At 41.6% G+C, this 23,806-nt stretch overlaps 2 protein-coding genes and 1 long non-coding RNA gene across 5 annotated transcripts; 2 read left to right on the top strand and 1 right to left on the bottom strand.

The window, feature by feature from the left end:
* Positions 1 to 654: 654 nt before the first annotated feature.
* LOC144701824 (uncharacterized) lies at positions 655 to 3,752 on the bottom strand. 2 transcript variants are annotated; one of them, XM_078573598.1, is made up of 6 exons: positions 2,939 to 3,751; positions 2,744 to 2,865; positions 2,107 to 2,663; positions 1,941 to 2,030; positions 1,022 to 1,669; positions 655 to 935 (listed from the first exon to the last, which is right to left on the bottom strand). In XM_078573598.1, the coding sequence occupies exons 3-6, from the start codon at positions 2,635 to 2,637 to the stop codon at positions 819 to 821; spliced, it is 1,386 nt and encodes a 461-aa protein (XP_078429724.1). In that variant the 5' UTR covers positions 2,638 to 2,663; positions 2,744 to 2,865; positions 2,939 to 3,751; the 3' UTR covers positions 655 to 818. The 2 variants fall into 2 exon arrangements, with proteins under 2 accessions (XP_078429724.1, XP_078429723.1); XM_078573597.1 differs by having other exon boundaries at positions 2,744 to 3,752.
* Positions 3,753 to 8,321: 4,569 nt separating this feature from the next.
* On the top strand, positions 8,322 to 11,661 carry LOC144701826 (Tetratricopeptide repeat (TPR)-like superfamily protein). Of its 2 annotated transcripts, none has more exons than XM_078573599.1 (3): positions 8,322 to 11,087; positions 11,159 to 11,274; positions 11,389 to 11,661. In XM_078573599.1, the coding sequence occupies exon 1, from the start codon at positions 8,365 to 8,367 to the stop codon at positions 10,912 to 10,914; it is 2,550 nt and encodes an 849-aa protein (XP_078429725.1). In that variant the 5' UTR covers positions 8,322 to 8,364; the 3' UTR covers positions 10,915 to 11,087; positions 11,159 to 11,274; positions 11,389 to 11,661. The 2 variants fall into 2 exon arrangements, with proteins under 2 accessions (XP_078429725.1, XP_078429726.1); XM_078573600.1 differs by having other exon boundaries at positions 11,173 to 11,274.
* Positions 11,662 to 15,542: 3,881 nt separating this feature from the next.
* On the top strand, positions 15,543 to 22,564 carry LOC144701828 (uncharacterized). The gene is made up of 2 exons (XR_013581109.1): positions 15,543 to 16,653; positions 18,084 to 22,564. It is a non-coding gene; the product is annotated as an uncharacterized LOC144701828 (long non-coding RNA).
* The last annotated feature ends 1,242 nt before the right edge of the window (positions 22,565 to 23,806 follow it).

A 23,806-nucleotide genomic window follows, 5' to 3' on the forward strand; every position in this document is an offset into this window, starting at 1 on the left:
GAATCTTTGCTCGAATTACCACAAGATGGATAATGAGGCTTTGATAAACTTATTACATTTACAAATGAAGGATCCACGACATGGCCATTTACCCACCTGGTCACCTTCGTTGGAGCTCTCAGAGGATAACCCCAAAAATCTTGAATTAAAGAAAGAATAAGTGGGAGAACGGGAAATTGGGAAGCTCTGATCATATTAATGGCGATCTGACAGCCCACATATGGTCGCATTTCTCCACTGATGGAGGGAGAGGAAAAATTAAAAGAAAGGAAAAAGATTCAAGTCGGAGGTTTGAACAAATCAAATGACGTGCAGAGGTTATTCAAGACCAATCAATGTGATATTTCAATCCTCCAATCTCTGGCACTTCTCTCTCTCTATCTGAAGAGAACCACAACATGATGAGACATCGCTGCGGTGGGTTTTTTCAAAATACATGGCTAATCAAATTTTTTTTAAGGACAAAAATATTATGTGTGGTGTTGCGAGAAAAAAATAAATGGCCCATCATATTCATATTTAACCATTAACTGGAAAACCTTCGGGGCTTACCACCTAAAGAGCAGATAATTTTCTAGCTTTGGGAAACCAGTAAAAAGTAATTGCATAAAAACAGAAGGATAGGAAGCCATTACTGATACCATCTCTCAGATAGATTAACAAGGAGTAGAAAACAGCTCTATTTTTGGCAGCAGTTCTCCACTGATAATGCTTTTAAACCCATGAGAGACAAAAAAAAAGGAGCTTGTCCCTGCCACATATGAGTGAAAAAGAAGAAAAAGGGAGCTCTTCTAGGCACCGGAAGGAAAGATATGACCTCAACATCCTTCTCCCTGAGAAGCTTGGGAGCCCTCATCAGAGTCTCCACCACCCTGGGCTGCCGAAATGTTCAGGTTCCGGAGGCCAAATTTGGATGCCGGCCGCCGCTTCTGATACTACAACAAGAAACAGAGAGAGAACTATCAAAAGGCCGAAGAAAACAGGGAAGAGACGAAGCGAGAGTAGAGAAGCGTCCTCCAACCTCCTCCATGAAAGCATCTATCTCCTCAGCAGTCAGAGCTTCCTCTTCTTCTCCTGCATTCTCCTTCCAGCCGAAGAGCCTCAGGAGTCTCTCCTCTTCTTCTGGGTCCAGAGAAGAGCCCTTCTCTGCTTCCTGTCCATTGGAGTGTGGGGAGCTCTGGGTATCATTAGAGGGAGACTCTCCCTTCGATCCTCCGAAAGCCTCAGACCCAGCAACGTCTGGCTCGTTGGGCTTCTCCGAAGCCGGCGACTCGGCAGGGAGACTATTTCCTGAGGTGGCGGTGGCTGTCTTCTTCCGCAGCGAGTTGAAGAACTCGCTTCGGTTCTGCTGTATGATGGGCGGCCTTCTCTCAGCGAAAGCGGTCACCGGCACGCCACCTCCTCTGCCCTCCGATCTCAAGGGAAGCGTAGACTTCGCTTTCGAGGGAGGAGTCGCCGGTCCTTGGGGGCCTCTGCCAGCAGGCGACCCGCCATTGCTCCTGTCTAAGTTCAGCACGTGGAAGTTACCGGCCGGGGCTGGTTTGGAGACACGCAGAGCATGACCAACGAGCTGCGCCAGCGGTGGCTGCCCGACGACTTTCGACAACACTCCATATTCAGCGCCGCCTCGGGAAACTTTGAGCTTCAGCTTCTCGGAGGAGCTAAGAACCTAATGATAGTAATATTTTCATTAATTCTGAATAACAAATTAATTACAAAAACTTATCATCATAATTGCATCAATAACACTCCACGATGAGTAACAATGACTGTGAAGACAGCAAAAACTCATGACAATAGTCTCAGATAAACATGCAATAAGAAACACATTATCTTTTGTCCCTAGGATAAGTTGCCTCGTTTCGTCGCAATTTGTAATCAAGGATAAACAAATACTACAGTTACACGTCCAAGGATAAAACAGCAAGATTCTCGCTTACTGAAGCTCTAGATGTCGATGGAGTGACAGGAACTAGTTGCCGGGATTGCCTTATAGCAAACTCTTCCAGCCGCTGACTATCAACAGATAACTGCAGAAAAACCCACGTCTTGTCAGAAAAATCAAGATTAAAACTAATCAAATCACAATAAACTAACAAAAAAGACCTTCGGTGAAGATCGAGCTTTAGGGGGAGCTTGAGCCAAGGCTTCGGCCATATTCAACCCGCTCGAAGAGCTCGACGAAATCGAACTGACTTGCTGCGATGCTGTCAGCCCAACAATTGCAGGTACTTCAGCCAATGCAGACGTCCAGCCATCACCTCTCAAGAGTGCTGAACCCAGGGGAAGATTCTGAACAGCACTGCTCAAACCAGGAGACGAAACCCGAGAAATCTCATGCGATCCATGTTTCTCATCGTTTCTAAGAGATGGAAATTCTCTCTCAAACGACGCTTTGCTGATGCTATTCCTCACGTTAGAACGGGTGAAAGTCACAGAATTTCCATTCTCCGAGATTCCTGGCTTCCGTTTCTCAAGAAAATCTGAATCTTTGTCTCGATTGTTTTTACCAAAGCTGCTGTATGGCCTGAGTTGAATGTTCCGATCTCTTTCACTGTATGAAGAGCCGTTTGTGCTCAGAGTTCTGCGCAGAGAAGGTAAGTTTCTTTCGCTCACATCAAAGTCACTCCCATTCATCGAAGGCTTGCTCTTGACGCGATCATCTGAAAAACGGAGTAAAAAAAAGGAAGATGATCAATACAAATGATTAAATTGAATCATTCACGAGAAGATAAAGTTGTACCAGAATTAGAGGAAGCGTTGGAAATCTGGCTCGAGGCATTACTAGATGATTTCAGCCACTGGGGAACGAAAGTGGGCTCGATCTTGTTACTTGGAGCGGACAAAATCGGCCGTCTATCAGCTCTTTCCATCATGATTAAGTAGCATTATCAGGAGGAATCAACTTCCCCAGTAAATCTAAAAGCTAAACTCTCACCAGAAGATGTTTCTCATCGGGGAAGAACGCAAAGAGTGAAAACCTCGAGAATCCATGATGCCAAGGACTTTAATTAACAATTTGCAAACTCCAACTAAAGATAGCAGAAGGCGATGAAGAACCTAAGCCACCAAATATGAATGAAATCTCGCGAAGAAGCCCCAACATCTCCTATATACGACCCAGAAACTTTGCATACTCTTCAAGAATCAATCATCCATTGCCCGTATCAGACGGCGATGAACAAATCCCCGAAACATCGGCGACGGGCAAGGCAAATCGAAGCAGAACCCAGAAAAAAAACGCTGAATATCAGACCAAAACAGATCTTTCCTCTAATCAGAGATCCCAAAATATGGCTATCATTCTCAGTCGGCCTCGGCAGCTTACTCTCGTCGGGAATACCACGCGGAAATGAAAGGATCAGGTCAGAGAAAATGAAGGAACCAATATCAAGTTTAGAACCCGGCTGCCCATCAACTAGTTCTTCCCCCTTTGTGCTTCCCCCTTTGTCCCCAAGAATGACCCAGATGGGGAAAAGGCCGTCTGAGACCGATGGACGCACTCTTTCACTGCGAGGGCAGTTGGGCTCTCCCTAAAATCCCTCCTTTCTCTCTCTGTTTAGGCGAAACTCGCCGTAGGCTTCCCAATTTCTCTCGTCTTCTTCTTCTTCTTCTTCTTCTCCTTCGTCTTCTTCTTCTTCTGGGGAAGGGTTCAGAATCGGGGGAGAGCGGGATTGTGGGGACTGCAAGGAAAATGCCTCCTCCTCGGGCTGCTGCTCTACACGAAGACGGAATGAAGAAGAAAGCCCTCTTTCCTTGTTTCAATCCACCTTATGTACGCCCTCCCAATTTTTATTATATTCCTAGTTTTATTCTCTTGAATCGGAGTTATTTGTTTTAATCGCAGAAAAATGGGCTGAAAATGGGCTTTGTTGGGCCCAAAATGGGCTGGCCTGATCCAGTTTGGACCCAACGGTTATAGGATGGCCTTATTTGTGCGGTCTGCGGTGTAGGATCGTGCGGTCGGTGCGCGGTGCGGTTCGAATTTTCGAACTATACTTCGCGCCTGTACGGAGCATCCGTCCCGCACATCGCGCGGTTTCTTCTCTGGTCTATCTCATTTATCTCTCTCTTGCGTTTTTCATCTATCTCTCATCTCTCAAACTTTTAACGTTTCTAATCTCTGTCTCGTTTTTAGTCTCTCACTTTACTTTCTCAGCTTCTTCTTATCTCTCTCTCTCTCTCTATCTATCTATCTATCTATCTATCTATCTATCTATCTATCTATCTATCTATCTATCTATCTATCTCGCGTGCTCATCTCTGTCTCTCGTTGTCCATCTCTCTCTTAAATCTCCACTCGTTGCTCATCTCTTTCTTATCTCTCTCTCTTTTCACCTCTTTACGTCGTTGCTTGTCGCCCTCTCAAATCTCCCTCTTCTCTCGTTTCTCATCTCTCTCTCATCACTCGTTTCTGGTCTCTCTCTTGTCTCGCATCTGTCTCTCTCCTGTCTCTCGATTCTCATCTCTCTCTCTTCTATCTCTTTTATCTCTCGTTTCTGATCTCTCCCGTCTCACATCTCTTCTTTCTCCACTTTTAAGATTCGAAATTCAACATTTTATTTTAAAAAGCAAATACAGCGAAATCGGGGATTTACGCCCCTGAACCGCACTTGCTCACCGCCCAAGGGGTTTGGGGCGGTCGGAAATTCACCCTACTGAACGATATTTAGTGTTGTGAGGGTTTAAATAATATGTAATGAATTCGGTGGGTAGTTTTCTGAAAAAAGACAAAACTAGAGGATGGGACGTGTGCCAGGTGGCATGGAAATCTCGCGAAGAATTCCAGATCTTTCTTCTAACGCCACGTGTAACTGTCACGTGCCAGACTGGTAGGCCCATCTCAACAAATGGGCTGAGATCTGGTTTGCGCCTAAATGGGCTTTGCCGAAACAAGGGCGTATCGAATATATCAAGATCTTGGGAATGCTTTTATTAAATGTCGACTTATTAGGGGGAAAATTTATATTCTTCCCCTGCCGTCTCTACCTCGTAAATTAGAATTATACAGTTTAGTTGTGCTAATATTTATTATATAATTGATATTAAGGTTATGGAGTCTCATTTTGGTTGGCATGTTCCAATTTAAACCAAAACAATTATAAATATTTATTACTTTTGAGGGTAAAAAATTATCAATAATAATATTTATTTAAAACTGTAAGAAGGCTCGCATGCCAGCTGGCATCATACAATTTTTGAATAGTTGTTGTAAGTTAAATTGGGGTCGATTATAGGAGCGAGTAAAGCTCTACAAAGGGAAATTTATGAGGTATAAAAGGGTTTCATCAATGATTCACTGACACGCGCTGCCATGACACTTGACTTAAGGAGAAAAGAAGTGACTGTATGACATTTAGGAGACAATGCAAGAGATGCACGACGACGTGACTTGAGGAATGATGAAGGTGATAATATACATTCTTAATAGGTTCAAATGAAAATATATTCATGTTTGTCTGCATTAAATTTATTATATGTGCATGTCATCATGCCTAAAATGATTAAATATATTTTTAGAGTGATATTTAGAATCTTATGAATTTTTGTAATATTTTTAAGGATTCTGTCTGAATTTTTTAAAAAAATAATTTTTTTAGTCAATATATGTTTTTTCCTGAATTTTTTCACATTTAATTCATGACGATATGCTTTTTTAAGTCAGAATATATATATATTTATATTTATTAGCTTTAAATATTTAATTAATAATAATTAATGTAGTCTTGGGCTTGAAATTCACCGTGCCACATGCACCATTCGACGATTAGTAGATTACTCATGTGAATGATTGGTTGCAACCAAACATTAAATCTAGATCATGATCGGCATTAGCCAATCACTAAATGATACCGTTATGGCATTGTGATTACTGACGCCACAATGAAATTAATTAATAACATATATTTCATTATTGTTTTCACTACATGATGACATGGCACAACGAAAGAAAGGAGCTATTTGTATAACAAATGCACGCCAGGAACAAGAAGGGCACATTTAAAATATACATATTCCCTTAATTTATTTTATAAAAGTCAATTAAATGTGACTGCCACCCCACATTTTATGAGATGCATGGCAGCGTGTGTGCATGTGGTGCAGACATGCGTAAGTTCATTGGCTATTTAATGAAACACACACTGGCGCAGTGTGCACTGACGCGCCACCATGTCATACATGCTCTTTTTATTAGTAAAATTAAATATTGTTATTCCTATCAAACTTTGTATTTTCCCACAAGTACATGTGGCACGACTTGGGCGTCGATTGCAGATGATGCGACAAAACCTTCACCAACGATTGCATTTGATGCCAAACCAAAGACATAACACACTAGAAGTGACATGACGGCCCCGACGAGGACAAGGAGATAGGAATCTTTTGATTAAATCAACAGATAGGAATTGTCCAACTCAAGGTCGATTGAGCTGAATTTTTCAGGGTAGCTTTGCCTTTCTCACTTATGCCCGTCCATGCAATGGGATCCATAAATTGAGCCCAATCTTAGTAAAAATATCTTTCAGCTCACTTCCTCCTGGAGAGGTATATTAAAAGAGAGTGAGGTTTTGAAGGTTCCATCAAGGGTTTTCTTGATGGATCAAGAACTTGTATAAGGTAAACAAAGAAGAGAAGAAGCAGATATGATTCATGAGAAGAAGCGTAGAACAAATGACCCACAAAAAAGAAGAAGCCTAGAACAAAATGAGAAGTTTGCCTGATCCCAGTGGAACATAGGGACCTAAGGTTAATCTATTTTCTTACATTGGTTTTTCTCCAACATACTTATTAGCCATATCAACGCCAGTTTTCTGATCACCACTCCACCATCATCCTTCACCATCCATCATCACCCATCACAATCGATCACCTATGTCACATATCATCTACATCATCATGTTATCGTCTTCTGTTCACTTCTCCATTTAATGAATAAAACGGAAACTACTATCTTCCTCTATCTACTTCCTCACTCATATCCGACATCCACCGACTTCCCCTAATGTCTTTGCATCTCTTACTCGTTCATTTCCACTCATTTTATTTGGATCATCTACATACTTTTTTTCTCACTCACCATCAAACCCTAGTTAAAACTAATTACCACCCATCTCATTTTACTGCTTACATTGCATCACTACCTCTGACCCTATATGTATCCCTTCTCATTCTACCCTAATCACGATCTTCAGGTAGTTAAATCCCTAAGATTCATTCCATGTGGAGACGATCTTTACTCATTCAGTATATAGATTTATTATGTTAGTATTGGTTTAAAATATTTATTGATTAAAATCAAATCAACAACAACACAATTAATCCTAAATTTGAGTTTATCAGACGTGATGTCGCAACTTGTGAGCAAGAAAAAGAAACACTCGTCGCACAATTTAGGGTTGGCCCTATTTTAACCATACTGAACTGATACCATGGGTTCATGACTCATGGGTTTAGAAAAAAGTTTTTGAGACGTTTCAGTTTGAACAATAAACCTGAAAAAAAAACCATACTGAATTAGGAGTAAATTTTAAGTCACCAGTTCTTTATACTCCTCTGAATTGGAACTCTCTCATGCTGGGTTTAACCTTTTCTGCGATATGTGCCACTACTCTTTTATAGGTCATATATACTAAGACTTAATATCTTTGAAGGCTCTAGAACCTATTTTGCTTTATTAATTTTTCCCTCACGAAGTTTTGTTATATATAAGCCATCCCAAACTTTTGTTTGACTAGAAATGAAAACATGACAGAAATGTTGCATTTACCCTTTAATATTAAATGCTCCATTCTTTCAACTAACATTTTGACCTAATTATTGACCAAAACTTTTTAACTTCAAATTTTATCTTGTCCGGTACTGGTGACTGAACTCGTAGGTTTTACGGAGGTCATTCCGAAGTTTAGGTATAGGTCGAGGTTTTGGTCAAAAACCGATATTGAGACCAAACCGTCACTCTCTACATGTAACCTGTCTGCATCACCTGCATACTTGGCTGGGCCATCTCAAATATAGTTTGGCCTGCGATGGGCTTCTCAGAAAAAATGGCATTTAAACATCAAAACGACTTACACATTTAAAAAGGGACTGGTCAGCTCCACCTTGGATAAAATATAATTAAACTTATTTAAAACTTTTATGGTTTAAACAGTAATTAAAACGGGTTGGCCCAGCCAAAAACGGGACTGGCTGAAATCTCATTCGGGCCAAGATGGGTTCCTCCTAAGCAAGGGTTAGAACTATTAACACATGTACAAAAATATAAGCAACATAATAATAAAGTCTCAACTTACTAAAGAGAGTCAACAAAGGGTCGAAAAACTTAAAAATATAACGTATCGTTTTCCTCGAGAGCGGCCGGCCATGGCGGCACTGCTCGCAAGGAAGATCCTCTCCTGCTCCACGCCAGGCGGAATCTCGCTGCGGAGCTACCAAATAGTCTGCTTCCTCTTCCCTTACCTTCTATCAAACGGCAATGGGAGGCTGAAACCGTGCGGATTTTGCTCTGTGGCCTCGCGGAGGAGCTCGGACACAGCCCGCCACCTGTTCGAGGAATTTTCTAAGCCCCAAAACCTCCGCAACGAGGAAGAACTCCGCTGCATTGGGAAGATTCTAACTCCGGAAGCCGTCGAAGATGTTCTGAAAGGATTGAAGGGATGGCGCAGGGCGCACGAGTTCTTCGTCTGGTCTTCGCGGCAAGAGAGGTACAAGCACAACTGCTATACTTATAATGCGATGGCGTGTATACTCTCGCGCGCGCAGAGGGCGGATCCGTTGAAGTCTCTGGCGAAGGAGGTGGTCGAGAAGCGCTGTTACATGACTCCTGGTGCGTTGGGGTTCTTGATTAGATGCTTGGGCGATCAGGGTTTGGTGGAAGAAGCGAATTTTCTTGTTGATAATGCCGAAATCATGGGTTGTTTCCCCAATTCTTATACGTATAATTGCTTGCTGGAGGGCTTGGCAAGAACAGGGAGGGTGGATTTGGTGGAATCTAGGCTTGCTGACATGTTGGTTTTGGGAATGCGCATCGACAAGTTCACCATGACGCCGGTTCTGAAAGCTTACTGTAATTCAGGAAAGTTTGATCGTGCGTTGGGTGTTTTTGAAGAGATTCTTCGGAAAGGATGGGCTGATGAGCACGTGTTCACTCTCCTCTTGGTGTCGCTCAGCAAAGGGGGAGAGGTTGAGAAGGCATGGGAGCTGCTTGAGAGAATGGAGAGAAGAAGTATGAATTTGAATGAGAAGACCTTCTGCATATTGACTCATGGGTTGATTAAGGAGGGGGATTTTTCCAGGGCTCTTGCCTTGTTTGGGAAGATGAAGGAATCTGGGTTTAAAGGGGATCTAGCCCTTTACAGCGCATTGATCTCTAAGCTCTGTGAAGAGCGAGAACTGGATAAAGCATTGCAATTCTACTCAGAGATGAAGGAAAATGAGATCCTCCCAGATGCTTCTTTAGTCTCTAAGATGATCTCATCGTTATGTGGTGCCGGGGATTTCATTGCTGCGAGGCGTATTCTTGAGGTAGATGGAGAAGGTGTGGGCTTGGGTAGCCTTGTTCTTCTCTATAATGGCGTTCTGCAAGGGCTTGTTAATCATGGACTTGTGGAATCTGCTCACTCGCTGGTTTATCTGATGATGGGGAATTGTAAAGAAACAGCTGAAGTGCCTCAAAATCAATTCAGCTTCAAGAGAATGGTTCAACCCAATGCCGACTCGTTCTGCATAGTGGTTTGTGGGCTTTGCAAGGCTGAAAAGCTAGAAACAGCCCAAAAGCTCGTAGATAACATGTCTGCTAGTGGCTACAAAGGGAATCTCCTCATGTACAATGACTTGATTTCTGCGCTTTGCTCGGTACATAGACTGCAAGAGAGTGTAGATCTTCTTGAGAAATTCCCTGAATTGGGCCTTGAGCCGTCACAATTCACTCATAACTCCATATTTGGCTGCCTTTGCGACATGGAGGATGCTCAAGGCGCTGCTGATTTCCTCAAGATAATGAGAAAGCATGGGCATGCGCCGTGGATAAAGCACTGCACTCTTCTTGTAAAGAAGCTCTGCAAAGTGGGAAATTCACAGGATGCATGCAAGTTTCTCGACGAAATGATTGAAGTGGGTTTTGTGCCCGACATGATCACTTACACTGCACTCATCAATGGGCTCTGCCATGAGCGAGATGTTGACAGGGCGCTTGAAGTTTTCCGTACAGTGTCTTCAGAATGGTATCTTCCAGATGTTGTTGCCCATAATATTATAATAAGTGGGTTCTGCAATGCTGGAAGACTGGAAGAGGCCCAAGAAATTCTGAAAGAGATGGTAGATAAGGGATTATTGCCCTCAGTTGTCACATCCAATGTGATGATGAATGCATGGTGCAAGCATGGCAATCTTGATTTGGCACTGCGCAGTTTCTCGGAAATAGATAACGATGAGTTGAGGTCCCCTACTGTGGTTAGCTTCACCATTTTAATTCATGGGCTTCTCTGTGCTAATAAACCCAATGATGCTCTGGCTTATTGGACGAAGATGAGGGAGAAAGGATGCAGCCCTAATAGAATATCATATAGTGCCCTCATTCATGGCCTCTGCAGTTGTGGGATGCCTGATGCTGCTCTGGCATATTTCGATGAGATGGATGGGGAGGGAATTGAGCCAGACGTTTCTATTTTCATTATTTTTCTGCATTCATTGGCCTTGAAAGGAAAATCAGTTGAGGCGTTCAGAATTCTGCATAAGATGATACAAAAGTTTGAATTTTCTAGCCCAGTTGGTAAGAATTATGAACGTCTGAGAGATTCGTTGAGGGAGCTGTACAGAGATATGCACACTTCTTCCGATTTAGTCCGATTGATTGAAGAGGGTAGAATTCCTGTGTTCCACAGTGTAGATATGATAGTGGGTCAGACTTCGTGATGATCCTTGATCTATTTCAAGTTTGATAATGCGTTTGATGGACTTTAAGGAGTGAAAGCCATTTTCAAGATTCGAGACTGCTGTTTTCTCTCATGAGGTCATAATGAGGTCAAATGCGCGCCTCATATACGTGTTTCACTTGCCAAAATCTGTCCAATAATTACTTGGATGAGGTATTCTCGCTTTTTGGGTTTCATTTTCACTTAATTTTCTGAGATTAGTTCTGGCTATAACTTTAATTTAGCCATGTTGTTTCAGGAAATATCCTTTCGTCTTGAGAGATATATATTTAAACCGTTGAATATCCTGGCTATTCGACAAGGATTAAGGATGTGCAAGCAGTGAATGATGTCAACTCTGGTGAGTCGACATGATAACGTTTTTAATGTTTGTTTTATCCATTCCATATAAATTTTATTTGTCAATTATACTGGCAACGAGTCTGATGGGTTTATTGTTTGTCCATTCATGCAGGATGATTCTGTCAATATAAGACAGGAAATTTTTTTGGCTTATATTATCATCGTATACGGAATCGTCTCAAGATTCAGGTTATTTTTTCCATACACTGTGAAGCGGCTGGTCATTCATTATAGTGAAATGAAAAAATAAAAAAAATAAATTTCCCAGATCGCTGTTTTGTACACTAGTTTTTCCTTCTTGAATGATGGACACATTTTTTCTAACATAATTGTTTACACACATTGTTTCTAATAAACGATGATAAATATTCCCTCCATTGAGAAATTTCGAGGTGTGTTATTTTTTTAAAACCTGGTTCCTTTATATCATTCGGGTTACCGCAACAAAAAACAATGCTTTCTTTTTTTTCTGGCTTATAATTGGACATTATTGAAATGTATGATCTCCAAGAAACTATGATGGATGCTGTTAAGTTGGAAATGACAAGGGACACCTGAGTAAGATTTTAGATATTAATTTAGTTGTAAAACTTAAATTCTTAAAATTTTGAAGAAGAATACAAGAAAAATGTGAGACTCGTTGATTCTTACGTAAACATTTTCTCACAAATTAAAGTATAATAAACTATATTTTCCTATTATTTATTTCCCTTTTTTCTCAGATATGAATCATCTGGGTTATTTTGACTTTATTTTGATTTTCAATTTGCGCATGACTTGGATAAGTTAAATGGGTGGCGATGCATTGAGCAATGAAGTTACATAGACTGAGGGGACAAATAAGTCTAGCGATATCCGTTGTATAAAATTTGTTGCCTCAAGAGTGCTGGGGCTCCTGAAATTAAAATTCTAAGACCCATATCTTGAGAGTCATAAAAATACAACCATCGCAAAGTCACTTGTGGTTGTGGCATGCATAAAAATTCAAATTTTATTATTCTTCTCGTATTTTCTTTTATATTTTTCTCACCTTCCCTGGATACGATTACTTAATCTGTTATTATTAATACTTCTATTCATAGTCTTGATTAACTTGTCAGCCTATTTCCTCTCTCACTCCTTATATTTTTCTCCCCATCTTCTTTCTAATCTCGTCTTTCTTGCTCTCTAAGTCTCTTATAAGATTCTTATTACCTGTAGCGACAAAATCTATTATCACTTACATTCGAATAATGAAGGATAATTTAAATGGTTTTTATTGAACTTAATTACATTCAATATCTTATACGATCATAGAATTCAAATTATCACGTTAGTCAATATTTGTCTTGGCGGATGGTACATCATATAATTTTAAATTACACACGTTTCTGACAATTCTTTCTACTAAAAGTATTTATTTCGTTGTCAAATAACTAAACTTGTTTTAACAGATAACTGGATTTTCTATTTTTTATAAGCCTCAATATGTATATATGTTTGGTTATTTCACAGTCACTTTACATTTCCTTGGCTAATATCTGCCCATTGATCAATGGCGGATTAATCTAAATATCATGTCTAGAGTTCCACGAGTGCACCATTGTGATAGATTAATGTGTTTTGATTCATTTGTAAAATTATATGACATATTTGTGGCCCAAGTCTTTTAGCTTCGAGTCAGTATTCAAGCATAGGGAAGATATCCAATCATGTCTTAATGAATTTGGTAAATAGCAACATGCATTAGCGCATATTTGTGAGATGGATTTGTGGTTTGATGCGTAATTATTTATATCATTTGTGACTCAATCAAGATTGGATTGATGGCCAGTGCATGTTCAAATGTTATGCGATTAAATGCTAACGATTGTTCACACTGACCTCCATTGTATTTTGATTGACCTTCAGTATATATACGTGTTGCAGGCCATCTGATTATGATCTGGCTAATACCTTATGGAATTGAAAAAAGTCAACACAATGACATTTCCCTGTAACATGCTCATGGATAAAATCCTTGTATTATTTAATCGATATATTATACTTTATGACTCTATTTAACATTAAAAAATCAAGTTTTCCAAGAATAATGAAACAAGGTCACCCAAGGGAGATTTGAACAAGTCTTAACCATATTTATACAAATTTTCTAGGGGGAACCAAAATGTTCCAGAAGCAGAAAAGTGTTAGAAAGGGCTGTGAACCAAACAAACAAACAAACTGTGTGAGTAAAGAGCTTTTAACCATCCATAAGTCCAAAACATTGGGTCAGTGGAGTTATGTAATAGTGAGGATTGATTTATCTAATTTATTAAATCCAACTTAGTTTTTTACAAAATTGTTGGTAAGTGAGTTTGAAATTGAGAACTCGCTTCCAGCTGATTTGTCTCCCAGGCAGAACCCTTGATTGAAGCTCGATTCTCTTCCTCAGAGAATCATAACGATTTTATTATTTCCAACCAAGAGTCCCTCACGAAAAAATAGGAACGATTATAGGATTACTTTTTGTGAAAAAATTAAATATAATTATAACAAATAATATTAAATGACAAAAAATATTTTAATGCACATTTACATGCATGATATTGTACCCCCCCACTTAAGTGATTTGAGTTCCTTATCAATTGCAATATATAGAGGCATAGTATTTTCTTATTCCTTTAGGATGGTCGTAAATTAAACATATATGGATGATGTCACTTGGAATTATAGGCTTCAAGGCACTCCCCTATTATGTAGTTTGGTACAATTCATGATCCTAATCATGCATCTTCATACTTGGGATAGTAGTAGAAGTTATAATGGTAAATACTGATAACTCACCTCAACAAAAACACAAGTCAACATTCACATCCCACTATGAGAAAAGTCTATATCCAATTTCATACCTTGTACTATTCTATAAGAACGACAACAAAGATAATTGGGTGGAAACTTCTACAAAATTGGCTCTAATTATGATAGAAGTTAGAAGATATATAGTTTTTTCATTCTTTTTTTGCTGCTTTGGAATTTATTTAGTATTTTGTGGTTTTTACCTTTGGGAGAAGAGGTTAGGAAATGTAGAATATATAGACTCTAAATGGAGGTTAACTCATTTTTATGGGGTTTATTAGTAGTTGAGTATGCTTATTGAGTTTAATCACCAAAATTGATTTTCACCTTCAGTCTATAATATGTGATTAGATAAGATGGAAAGGGGTTTATCAACAGGAAAAATAGATTAAAATTTTAAATTTTTTTTCAATATTATTAGGAGATGAGAATGGATAATATATAATATAAGAGACACAATGAAGCGGGAACTGGTGAGATTAGAAGGTGGTCTTTAATATTTTTAGGGATTGTGAATACTTGTAAGAAATGTGGGATAAGGGAGGGCCGTGAATGAAGAAAGATATCACAAGAGAAAGCTGAATGATAGAGAGCATGAATCATGAAAGGAGAAAAAGTGCTGAAGTAAATATTGCTATATATATGTATAGACGAGTATATATAAAATGGATGGTGTTGACTATAGCACAGTAGAATGGATAGATGATGGAATTATGTGCATGATTAATGTTGAATGATGTAGTTAAAGGGGATTTAGGTGGATGTATCATAGGGGTGTTGAGGGTGTTGAGGACGTGGCGACAATGTAAGTGCAACACACAACCCATGAAAGCATCTTTATCTACCACTAGGATAAGACATTCACTGCTTTAAAATAAATCTATGTAGTTCTCGTCTGGCTTAAACCTTCACTGAACTCAATAACACTTAAAAAAAAACATTAATTGATCTCAAAACTACCTATTTCCCTATGATGGCGCAGCATCACTGGATGTCATCGAGCCAGCACGAGAGCAGCCGCCATACGTCATCGAGCCAGCACGAGAACAGCCGCCGGACGTCATCGAGCCAGCACGCGAGGAACCACCGTCGTCATCGAGCCCGCCACGTGTCCAGCCGACACGACGAGCCGCCGCAGCGACACGCGACCCCGAGTTCAAATACTCGGCATGACGCGCGCGCACGTCACCTTCGGAGCGGCCACTTTTCCCCTTTTGCTCTTGTTTCATTTCGTCTCGTTTCATTTGTTTTCGTTTCGTATTTTATGCGTCGTCGTGTAGTGAGGGGAAGAGCCCACATGAGGACGTCTTTCCCTCACATGGGCCTGACAAGCCCATTATCAGCTTTTCCTTAATCTCTTGATTTTCTCTTGTTAAAGGGAGGCCCACCTTCACCCATTATATAAGGGGAAGGGGTGGGCGTCCTGGGACCCACTCTTTCCTAATTGGCAGTTATTTTTCAAAGAAGTGGGAAGAGTCACGATCGAGAGGAGGAAGAAGAAGAAGAGGAAGAAGAAGAAGAAGAAGAAGAGGAACAAGAAGAAGAAGAAGAAGAAGAAGAAGAAGAAATAAGAAGAGAAAGAAGAAAGAAGAGGAAAGAGGGAGCAGCCAGCCCGACTGCTCTCATCGCCGCCGGCCGCCGCCATCCGCCGCCCGACCGCCGCCCGACCGCCGCCGATTCCGGCCGGCCGCGGCCGCCCTTCGCCCGACTACCGCCCCCAATCGACCTGCCGCCGCCCGTTGACCCTATCTTCTCCTTCTCCACCCCTTCCCCACTACTTTTCTCTCCCCCAGTCGATCTCCATTCCATCCTTTTCTCTCCCGACCGGTCTCCTCCCCGCTCTCTTTCCTCTCTCTCCCGACCGGTCTCTGTCCCCCGCTCACTTCTCTCTCCGCCATCTGACTTTTCCCACTCTCTTTTCTCTTTCTCTGCCATCTGACCACCTCTTTCTTTTTCCCCCCCGATCTTGATCCTTTTCCGCCATCCTATCCATTTCCCCTGGTTCTTTCTCTCCCCGATCAATCTCAGCCCTTTGACTCTTCCGCCTCCCAACTTTTTCACTCGCTTTGACCCTTCCGCCTTCCTTCTTTCCTCTCCGTTAAACCATTCCGCCTTCCTTTTTCCTTTCTCAGCCCTTTGACCCTTCCACCAGTCTTTCTTCTCTGCCTTTCTTTTCCCTACGCCTTTTGACCCTTCTCCCTTTCCACCAATTCCCCTATTCTTCAACTCTTGCCCTGCCAACCGAACCACCACTTTCCTTTACACCAAACATCATCCTTCACTCTTCTGCTCACCTGTTCACGACGACCCAATCTCGTCAACCCACACTGCCTGCGGCGACTCTACACCATTCATAACCGACCGGCGCTCGCGATCTCAGGAAGATCTACGGGTCGTGGATATCTGCACGCTGCGAACACACGCCATCGGTCCACGGACGAATCTGCCGTCGACATCGACTGCTCTCGCGCGCCCGATCTCTCCGGCCTCGCCCCACCTTCAGCATTAGCACCTCTTACGGACCTCCGAAGCACGAAAATCTGTCGCCAGCGCGACGACGGTACTCTTCACTCGCTCTCCTTTTCGTCCTTTATCTTCTTCAGTATACTTTCGACTTGCCTCCTCCGCGCTCGGGTTAGATAGGTGAGTGTGAGACAGGTTGAGACGACGACTAAATTATACGAGAGTCTTTACCCGTCTGGTACGAGTCGGGTACACCCGTCGTGTGTGAGCACCTTGGCGGGAATTCCCCGTTCGGTGACATACTCGTCCTCGACCCTTTCGGGCGAGGTTCAGGAGGCCCGTCAGGCCTCGCTCAGGCGACCCGTCACTTCTCTGGAACGGCAATTCTTTGGTTGTCAGCGCATGCACGTACTACATTAGAGTTTTCGTCCATTTACTTTGTCATTAACACCTGTCCATTCGCATACATTGGACGACGTCTTGCGTCGTAGTCCGATTAGTTAGTAAAACGACACCAAACCCATACCTTCGGTGACGACCGGGCGACGTCGAGATGACGTCCGGCATCACCCTAGGCCTACAAACTAGGTGCAATTCCAAGATAAGTTTTAAAGGTTTCTAGAGATCTCCTTATAGATTATAAGGGCATAGATGTTTATAGGGTAGAATGATGGAGTTGCCCTTAAAAAATCAGCTCCAAGATTGATATTGATTGTCTTACATCAAGTTGGGAAGGTGGATAATTTCTTGTTGCAGTTTTTCTTCATTCTTAATCATCTGTGCCTCCATCACATCAATTCAGGGTCCCTTGCTTTGATAACTCCAAAAAGTAGGCCCATGTTTCAGCATCAAAGTGTCTGCATTAATCACACTGTGAAATGTGTTTGTGAACAAGCTATATACTAATTTTAGAATCTTTAATGCACAACGTGGTCTTCCAAATTGCCCCGCTACGTTGATATCCTTTCTCTTTTCAATGTGACGTGTCCTGCAGATGCATTTATTTCACTTTTATTCCAAATATTCTCTAGCTTACATCACCTTAATATTTAAGGGAAAATAATGGTTCTCCAAACAAGGACTAATAAGGTCAAAAAGAGGTGATTTAAATGGTATTAAACAAGTTTTTTGTATCTCATATTTATTCAATAGTATTTATACATTTTCCTTTTGACAACTAATAACAAGTATAGGATGAGAAAGGGAAGATTTATCCAAAAATATGAATTAAAATTTGGATAAAAAGATGTACATCAAGTGTGGAAATGAGAAATATATATTTTTAATATTATTATTTTTTTAAATTTCATATATATATTTTTAGTTTCTGTGTGCATGTCTTGCACAAAATGTTGACACAACTTATTTTGATGTAATACTCTTTGAATTGATTCACTTTTGAGTCCATCGAATAGTTTGATTCATTATTTATTTGTTTGATATATATTTATTTATTTATGGATGAGCTGAGATTTATAGTTTTTTTAATGGCAAAATACACGGTGCCGGGTATGTCGAACCCTACAGTTGTGCCCATAGATCGATCAAGCCGTGCCCTGGATGCCACCGATGGAGATTTTATATATGAAATGGATTATTTAACAGCGTTTATAGGCATGGACAAGCATAAATATCCCAATTACACTCGGATCTTACTCGTCCACGCCATGTGTAAGAAAAAAAAGATACATAAGTGATACCTGGCAGTTGCTCGGAGAAGGGCGCTTGTATCGACGTCTCCCAAGGTCCCTCTGCAGTAGTGATGATGCATGGAGTGTGTGGAGCTCTCCCTGCCGGCAACAGGTGGCATTGTTGAGGTGCGGGGCGGGACATCAGTCAGGCAATGGGGCGAGCGCTCCCGACTGATGTAACACGATGGTCGGAATTGGCACCTCGTGTTACGTCCAGAATGGTAGACTCTAAGTGCAATAAAATATTATGAATTAACGTATATGATTTTAGAGAATAATAACGAGAAGCACGTCAGTCGTCGGATGACCCGAGATGTAACTCAATTTGATGACACAGACGGGTTTTGTCGTGATCAAGCTCCCAATGACTCATATGAGCAAATTGACAGACGACGAGGGGGGAACGGTTTTGTCCAAGAGCGTCCACACTATCAATGTAATCGATCAGATCCACATACCATCAAAGATAATTTCCTAAAACAATCGTGGTGGCTAAGTCCTATATCAATTATTAAAATCACTCAAGGCCATGAAGTAAGCGAGGATGGCACTGGGGAAGATAATAATACTGGAAGACAAAAAGGGAGAAGGTAGAACATGGGTTTGAGGGTGCTCGAAGATCAGTGGCCCCTTTGTTTCTTAATTTTCCTCAGGCTGGTATCAGTGAAATGAAATTGTGGTGAGCCTGTTGACTGCACGATTCAGCGGACCGTCAATGTCAACAGCAAGACAACCGGCGAATAGCCAGAAGAGAAGGCGGCCGTCCGAAGCACCGTAACACGACGAAGGAGCAGATTGTATCACGAAACCAGTGAAAATCAAGCTATTTTTTGTGATATTCTCAGAGTCTTTAAACTAAAAAATCTTCAGTTGGGACTTTAATTTAACAACCAAACGCAGTTTAACAACCGCCGCAATTTAACAACCGGATAGTGATATCCGAGAGCAAGATACACAGATAACTTTAATTGCAGGTGGAGAGCTCTTACGGTGGTGCGGGATTCAACAACCACAGCAAGACCCTCCGCTGATCGCACGTGGATTTACCGGCAAACAGCAAAGACCACCGTGGTCAACACCTCCCAGAAAGCCTCGCCACGCGTTTAACGATCGAGATGTTCGACAGTAAATCAGATGTCTTAGGAATTTCCCCACAGATTTTGTCTGATATGACGCTGAACGACAGTTGATTCCATCAAAGATTTAGAAGCACGGCGGTGACACAAATCACGGTCAGAATCTGTGGAAGTCTGCGGAGGAGGTTTGCTGGGAGCACTGTAGATTACTTCCGATGACCGACCGTAGAGAAGTGTGGAAAATGGGATTCCTTTTGGAGAGGTATTGACAACCGAAACCCAGTTCCGGGAAGGAGAATATCACAACAAATTACCCCCAACATGGAGATACAAACGTCAAGATTCTTCTTTCCACATTCAATTCCCGTCCACAATTATCAGAACCAGACGATTCTGGTTGGAAGTTCGAGCTACTCTTTCTTGTCGGGAAGAATGTCGGAGAACGCCGAGAGTACGCCGAGAGAATGCCGAATAACTATGAACAGAATAACTCCGAGAGAACGCCGAAGGAACTCTCAAAGTTTGAATCCTCAATCAACACGCTTCTTCTTCTTGAACACAATCCACACTTCTTCTTCAGGAACAAGTAGAACGATCAACAACATGAAAGTAACTGCCAATTGAACAACACGATCTGGATGTTTTTTCAACACAATGATTTGGCCTCCACGTCCACCCCTCACTCTTATTTATAAAAGGGAAGTGGCAGTTATGGAGGCCCAATTGGGCCTCCTTTTAAGGGGAAGACCTATTGGGCTTTCCCCTTAAAAGAGATCTTTAGGGGGAGAAGAAGCCCAACATGGATTTCCTCCCCCTAAAGATGACAATTAAACATAATTAAAATAAAAACACGTAGGAGGGGAGGCTGGTACTCACGCAGGATGGGCCTCCCGATAATCCAAAGACGACAGAAGGAAGAAAGAACGTAAAGATACACGACACAAAGCGATATGACGATGTCGCTTCTCAAGCTTGGTAGTGCAACTGTAGATTCTTCATGTCGACTCAGGCTTCACGACGTGGCTGGCGACGGATCGGGGCATGATCGACTGGATGGTCCTCCATCCCCGCCTCCAATGCTCCATGCAATACGCCAGTCACGGGATCTATCCTTTGACAAATTGCGACGCATACGAAGAGCCGGCAAGCCGAGGAGCTCAACGCGGTGTAAACCACGGACTGCCTGAGGGAGTTCCTGCCAAGAGGAGTAAAGAGTATAAGGGGCTTGAGTGCATACCACATGGTTGCCATACTTCCTGCAGCTACCATTGGGAGCAGGTACTTGCACAGAGCATGTTTACTAACACTTATGAGTCTGATTCTACGACGACATTGTGAAGGTTTCGTGCCTTGTAGAGGAGCAAACCATCATGAATTGCCATAGCCTCAGCTGCTGTGTTAGTTTGGATACCATAAAAAGACAAAAGGCAAAGAGAAAACTCCCTGTGTGGTCACGAAGGACACCACCCCTTCCTGCTGGTACCGGGTTCCCTTTTGCCGTACCATCCACATTCAACTTGAGGATGCCAATTGGTGGTGGGTGCCAATGGACAAGCTGTAGCCGTATGGAGATGGGGGTAAGGGTCACCGATATGCCCCAAGTGCGAATAAGACCGAATGTGAGGGCTGAGCTGTGGGCGAGGGGCGGTATAAGATGATGAGTGCGTCGTATCTATTGCTGGACTCGTCACATGATATCCAATGCTCGCATGGGGGTCCCTTCAAAACGAGAAGAATTTCACCCTTTCTAGATCTCCCATTATAAGTAAGCTATGGTGACGTGAAGGAATGGGCTCCACTTAGAGTGTGGTGGCGAGAGAAAAATCTTGCCAAAACACTCTAACGGTGTTAGAATAAAAGGGTTACGCAAAAGTGGGCGCAAATGATGTGTAATTTGGCGCCAATAGTCTAGGGCTATCTCACTATGGAAGAAAACTTGCGCTATAATCTCAGCTTGGGGAGATGCGGGACAACACTGCCAACGCGAACTGAGGGAGTGACTGATACGAGTCACCTGATCATCAGTTAGGAGGCCACGATGCACGAGTCTCCAAAGGAAGAAGGAGACTTGAGTGATGATCGCCGGATGCCATATGCGGCGACTCTAATGCTGGATGGGGGATTTCTTGCGAAAATGCTCCCAAGAGGATAGGCAAGAGAAGGACCCATCGAGAGTAAGCGTCTAAATAGGACGGTCGTGAGTGGTCCTGATGAGAGTACTCTGGGCTTGGGATAACATGTCTAAGGGGAGGCCACGAAGTTCCCAAAGGAGGCATGTGTTGCCCATGAGCAGCACTACCACGGTCAATCGCAGACGGTGGGGTGAAAAGTGGGGTTGGCGGGCTAAAGGCTCATCGACAAGCCATGTATCATACCATGTGCTAATCGCACCCTGACCGACATGCCAACGGGTGACATTGGCCATATCTAGCCAGTGAAACTATCAAGTTTGCCATCTGCGAGGGCCTTGAATATCCAACTCTCTACGAGCCCACTTGTTGTACTTGGCCGGGATGAAACTCCCCAACGGGGAGCTCGTGGTACGCATACGCCACACAAGCTTCTTCTGAAGCGTGTCTTGGACATCCTGAAGCTGTATGATCCCTAGACCCCCCTCGTCTGTCGGGTGACAAACTTTTTGATGGGGGACCATCTCATCAATGACGTCAAAGGATGCCATCAACCACCTCGAGCAACCCGAGTCAACGTCTGCGACCCAGCATTCAAGTATACGACCTGACAACGGTCAGTGGATCATTTTATTTCTTATTGTATTTTCATGTTTGTATTTTTATTTTTGAATTGTGGATGGGCCTTTCTTGTTTGGGCCTTGTCCTATGTGTTTGTTTTCATTGACTTTTTTTTGTTAAGGGAAGGCCGCTTGTCACGAGACGGCTCCTTCCTTTTGGCCCAATTGGGCATGCCCCCTACCCTATATAAAGGAAGGCATGCCCAAGGAGCCATTTGGAATTGATTGAATTTGAACGTGTCTTTTCATTTAGCTCTCACCCTCCTCCTTCGGGAGTTTACCATTTTCCTTGTCTAGCTTAGAACGTGGGATCGCCACTGGCCACGACGGTCTCCTTCCACGATGTCACCTTCCGTGGAGGATAACCATTGACGCCGCCTTCCCCTGTGTAATTCCCTCGTCTCTCCCTAGCTCTCTTAATCTTAAAGTCTTAGCATATATAAATACTTCTCTAGCTCACTTATCTACATTTAATTAAATAATTGTTCCTTTTGTATCAAATTTATATTTCCATTATTATTATTTTTTTCTTTCCTCTAATTAAAAAAATTACTCGTATTTAGTAACTCCCTACTTCTTACGAAGGATAAAACTACTCTTCACTATATAATTAAGTCTTAAAATTCTTTATTATTATAACTACCTCCTATATTCTATCAATACTATCTTATTATTATATCTATCTTATTAGCCTTATCTACTTCTTCACTACCTATACTAATATCATCCTTTACCCTACCACTATTAATCCATCCCAACATCCTACTTTCTTATTATCACTAATACCTATAACTATTATAAATAATACTTTGTATTCTCTCCTCCACATCTAATTCTCTCATATGCTTAATATTTTATCACTTACGATACTAATTATCCTTATTATTATTACCACTTATTAACTAAAACTCAATTATTAAATACACCTCTAAAGGCCAGTCCTTGTCGAGACGACCTTACTCTAACTACACATCTGAGTGAGTTTTATATTTCTATAAATTTATTTTATTTAGGAAAATTAAAAAAATTAAAATGACATTCAAAATTAATAAGTAATTTGCCTTCATCTCCCTCTCGACGGAGGAAAGGGGCTGCACCATCATCATTTTCTCTGGATTTGAACGTTCAAATCGATTATGTTGATTTGTGGTCTGTTTATCCTTCCTTAGGTGAACTTTAGTCATCCCTACCCACATCAGTCCTAGCCATCCTGCATCATTTAGGACCTTCATATGCAATACAACTTTCTTGTAAGCATTTCCTCGAACAGCTGATCCGCTTTGATTCATATGCAAATTTAATTGATTTTTCTTAATATTTCTCATCCAATTCAAAAACCTTTTAAAATACCTATAAACTCTAAAAACTAAAAAGCTTATTCTATGTATTTTCTACATATAAAATACAAAAAATCCTTCGTGTTTCCTATGTAACTACTTTTCTTCTTTCAGGCATTTCATCGAATAAATCAGATTCATAGTCTTTTCAGAACGTTTACTCTGAATTTTCTACCAGAAATTGAATTCTAAAAATTCTATAAAAATTACGTAAGTTTTCTAATCTAAATTTACTTGCATAGTACACATTTTGAGCTACAAATAAAATCGGTATGGGAAATTCTCTTTATAAAATCCTATGTAAACCCTCTCTCTTTCTACTAGGTATTTCTACAAACACCTACTAGTGTTCTTGATTTTCTTCAACAACCCTTTCTACCTTCCTTGTTTCTTGCTA

Source organism: Wolffia australiana, chromosome 4 (genome assembly GCF_029677425.1).
Source record: "Wolffia australiana isolate 7733 chromosome 4, ASM2967742v1".
In the NCBI taxonomy this organism is placed as follows: domain Eukaryota; kingdom Viridiplantae; phylum Streptophyta; class Magnoliopsida; order Alismatales; family Araceae; genus Wolffia; species Wolffia australiana.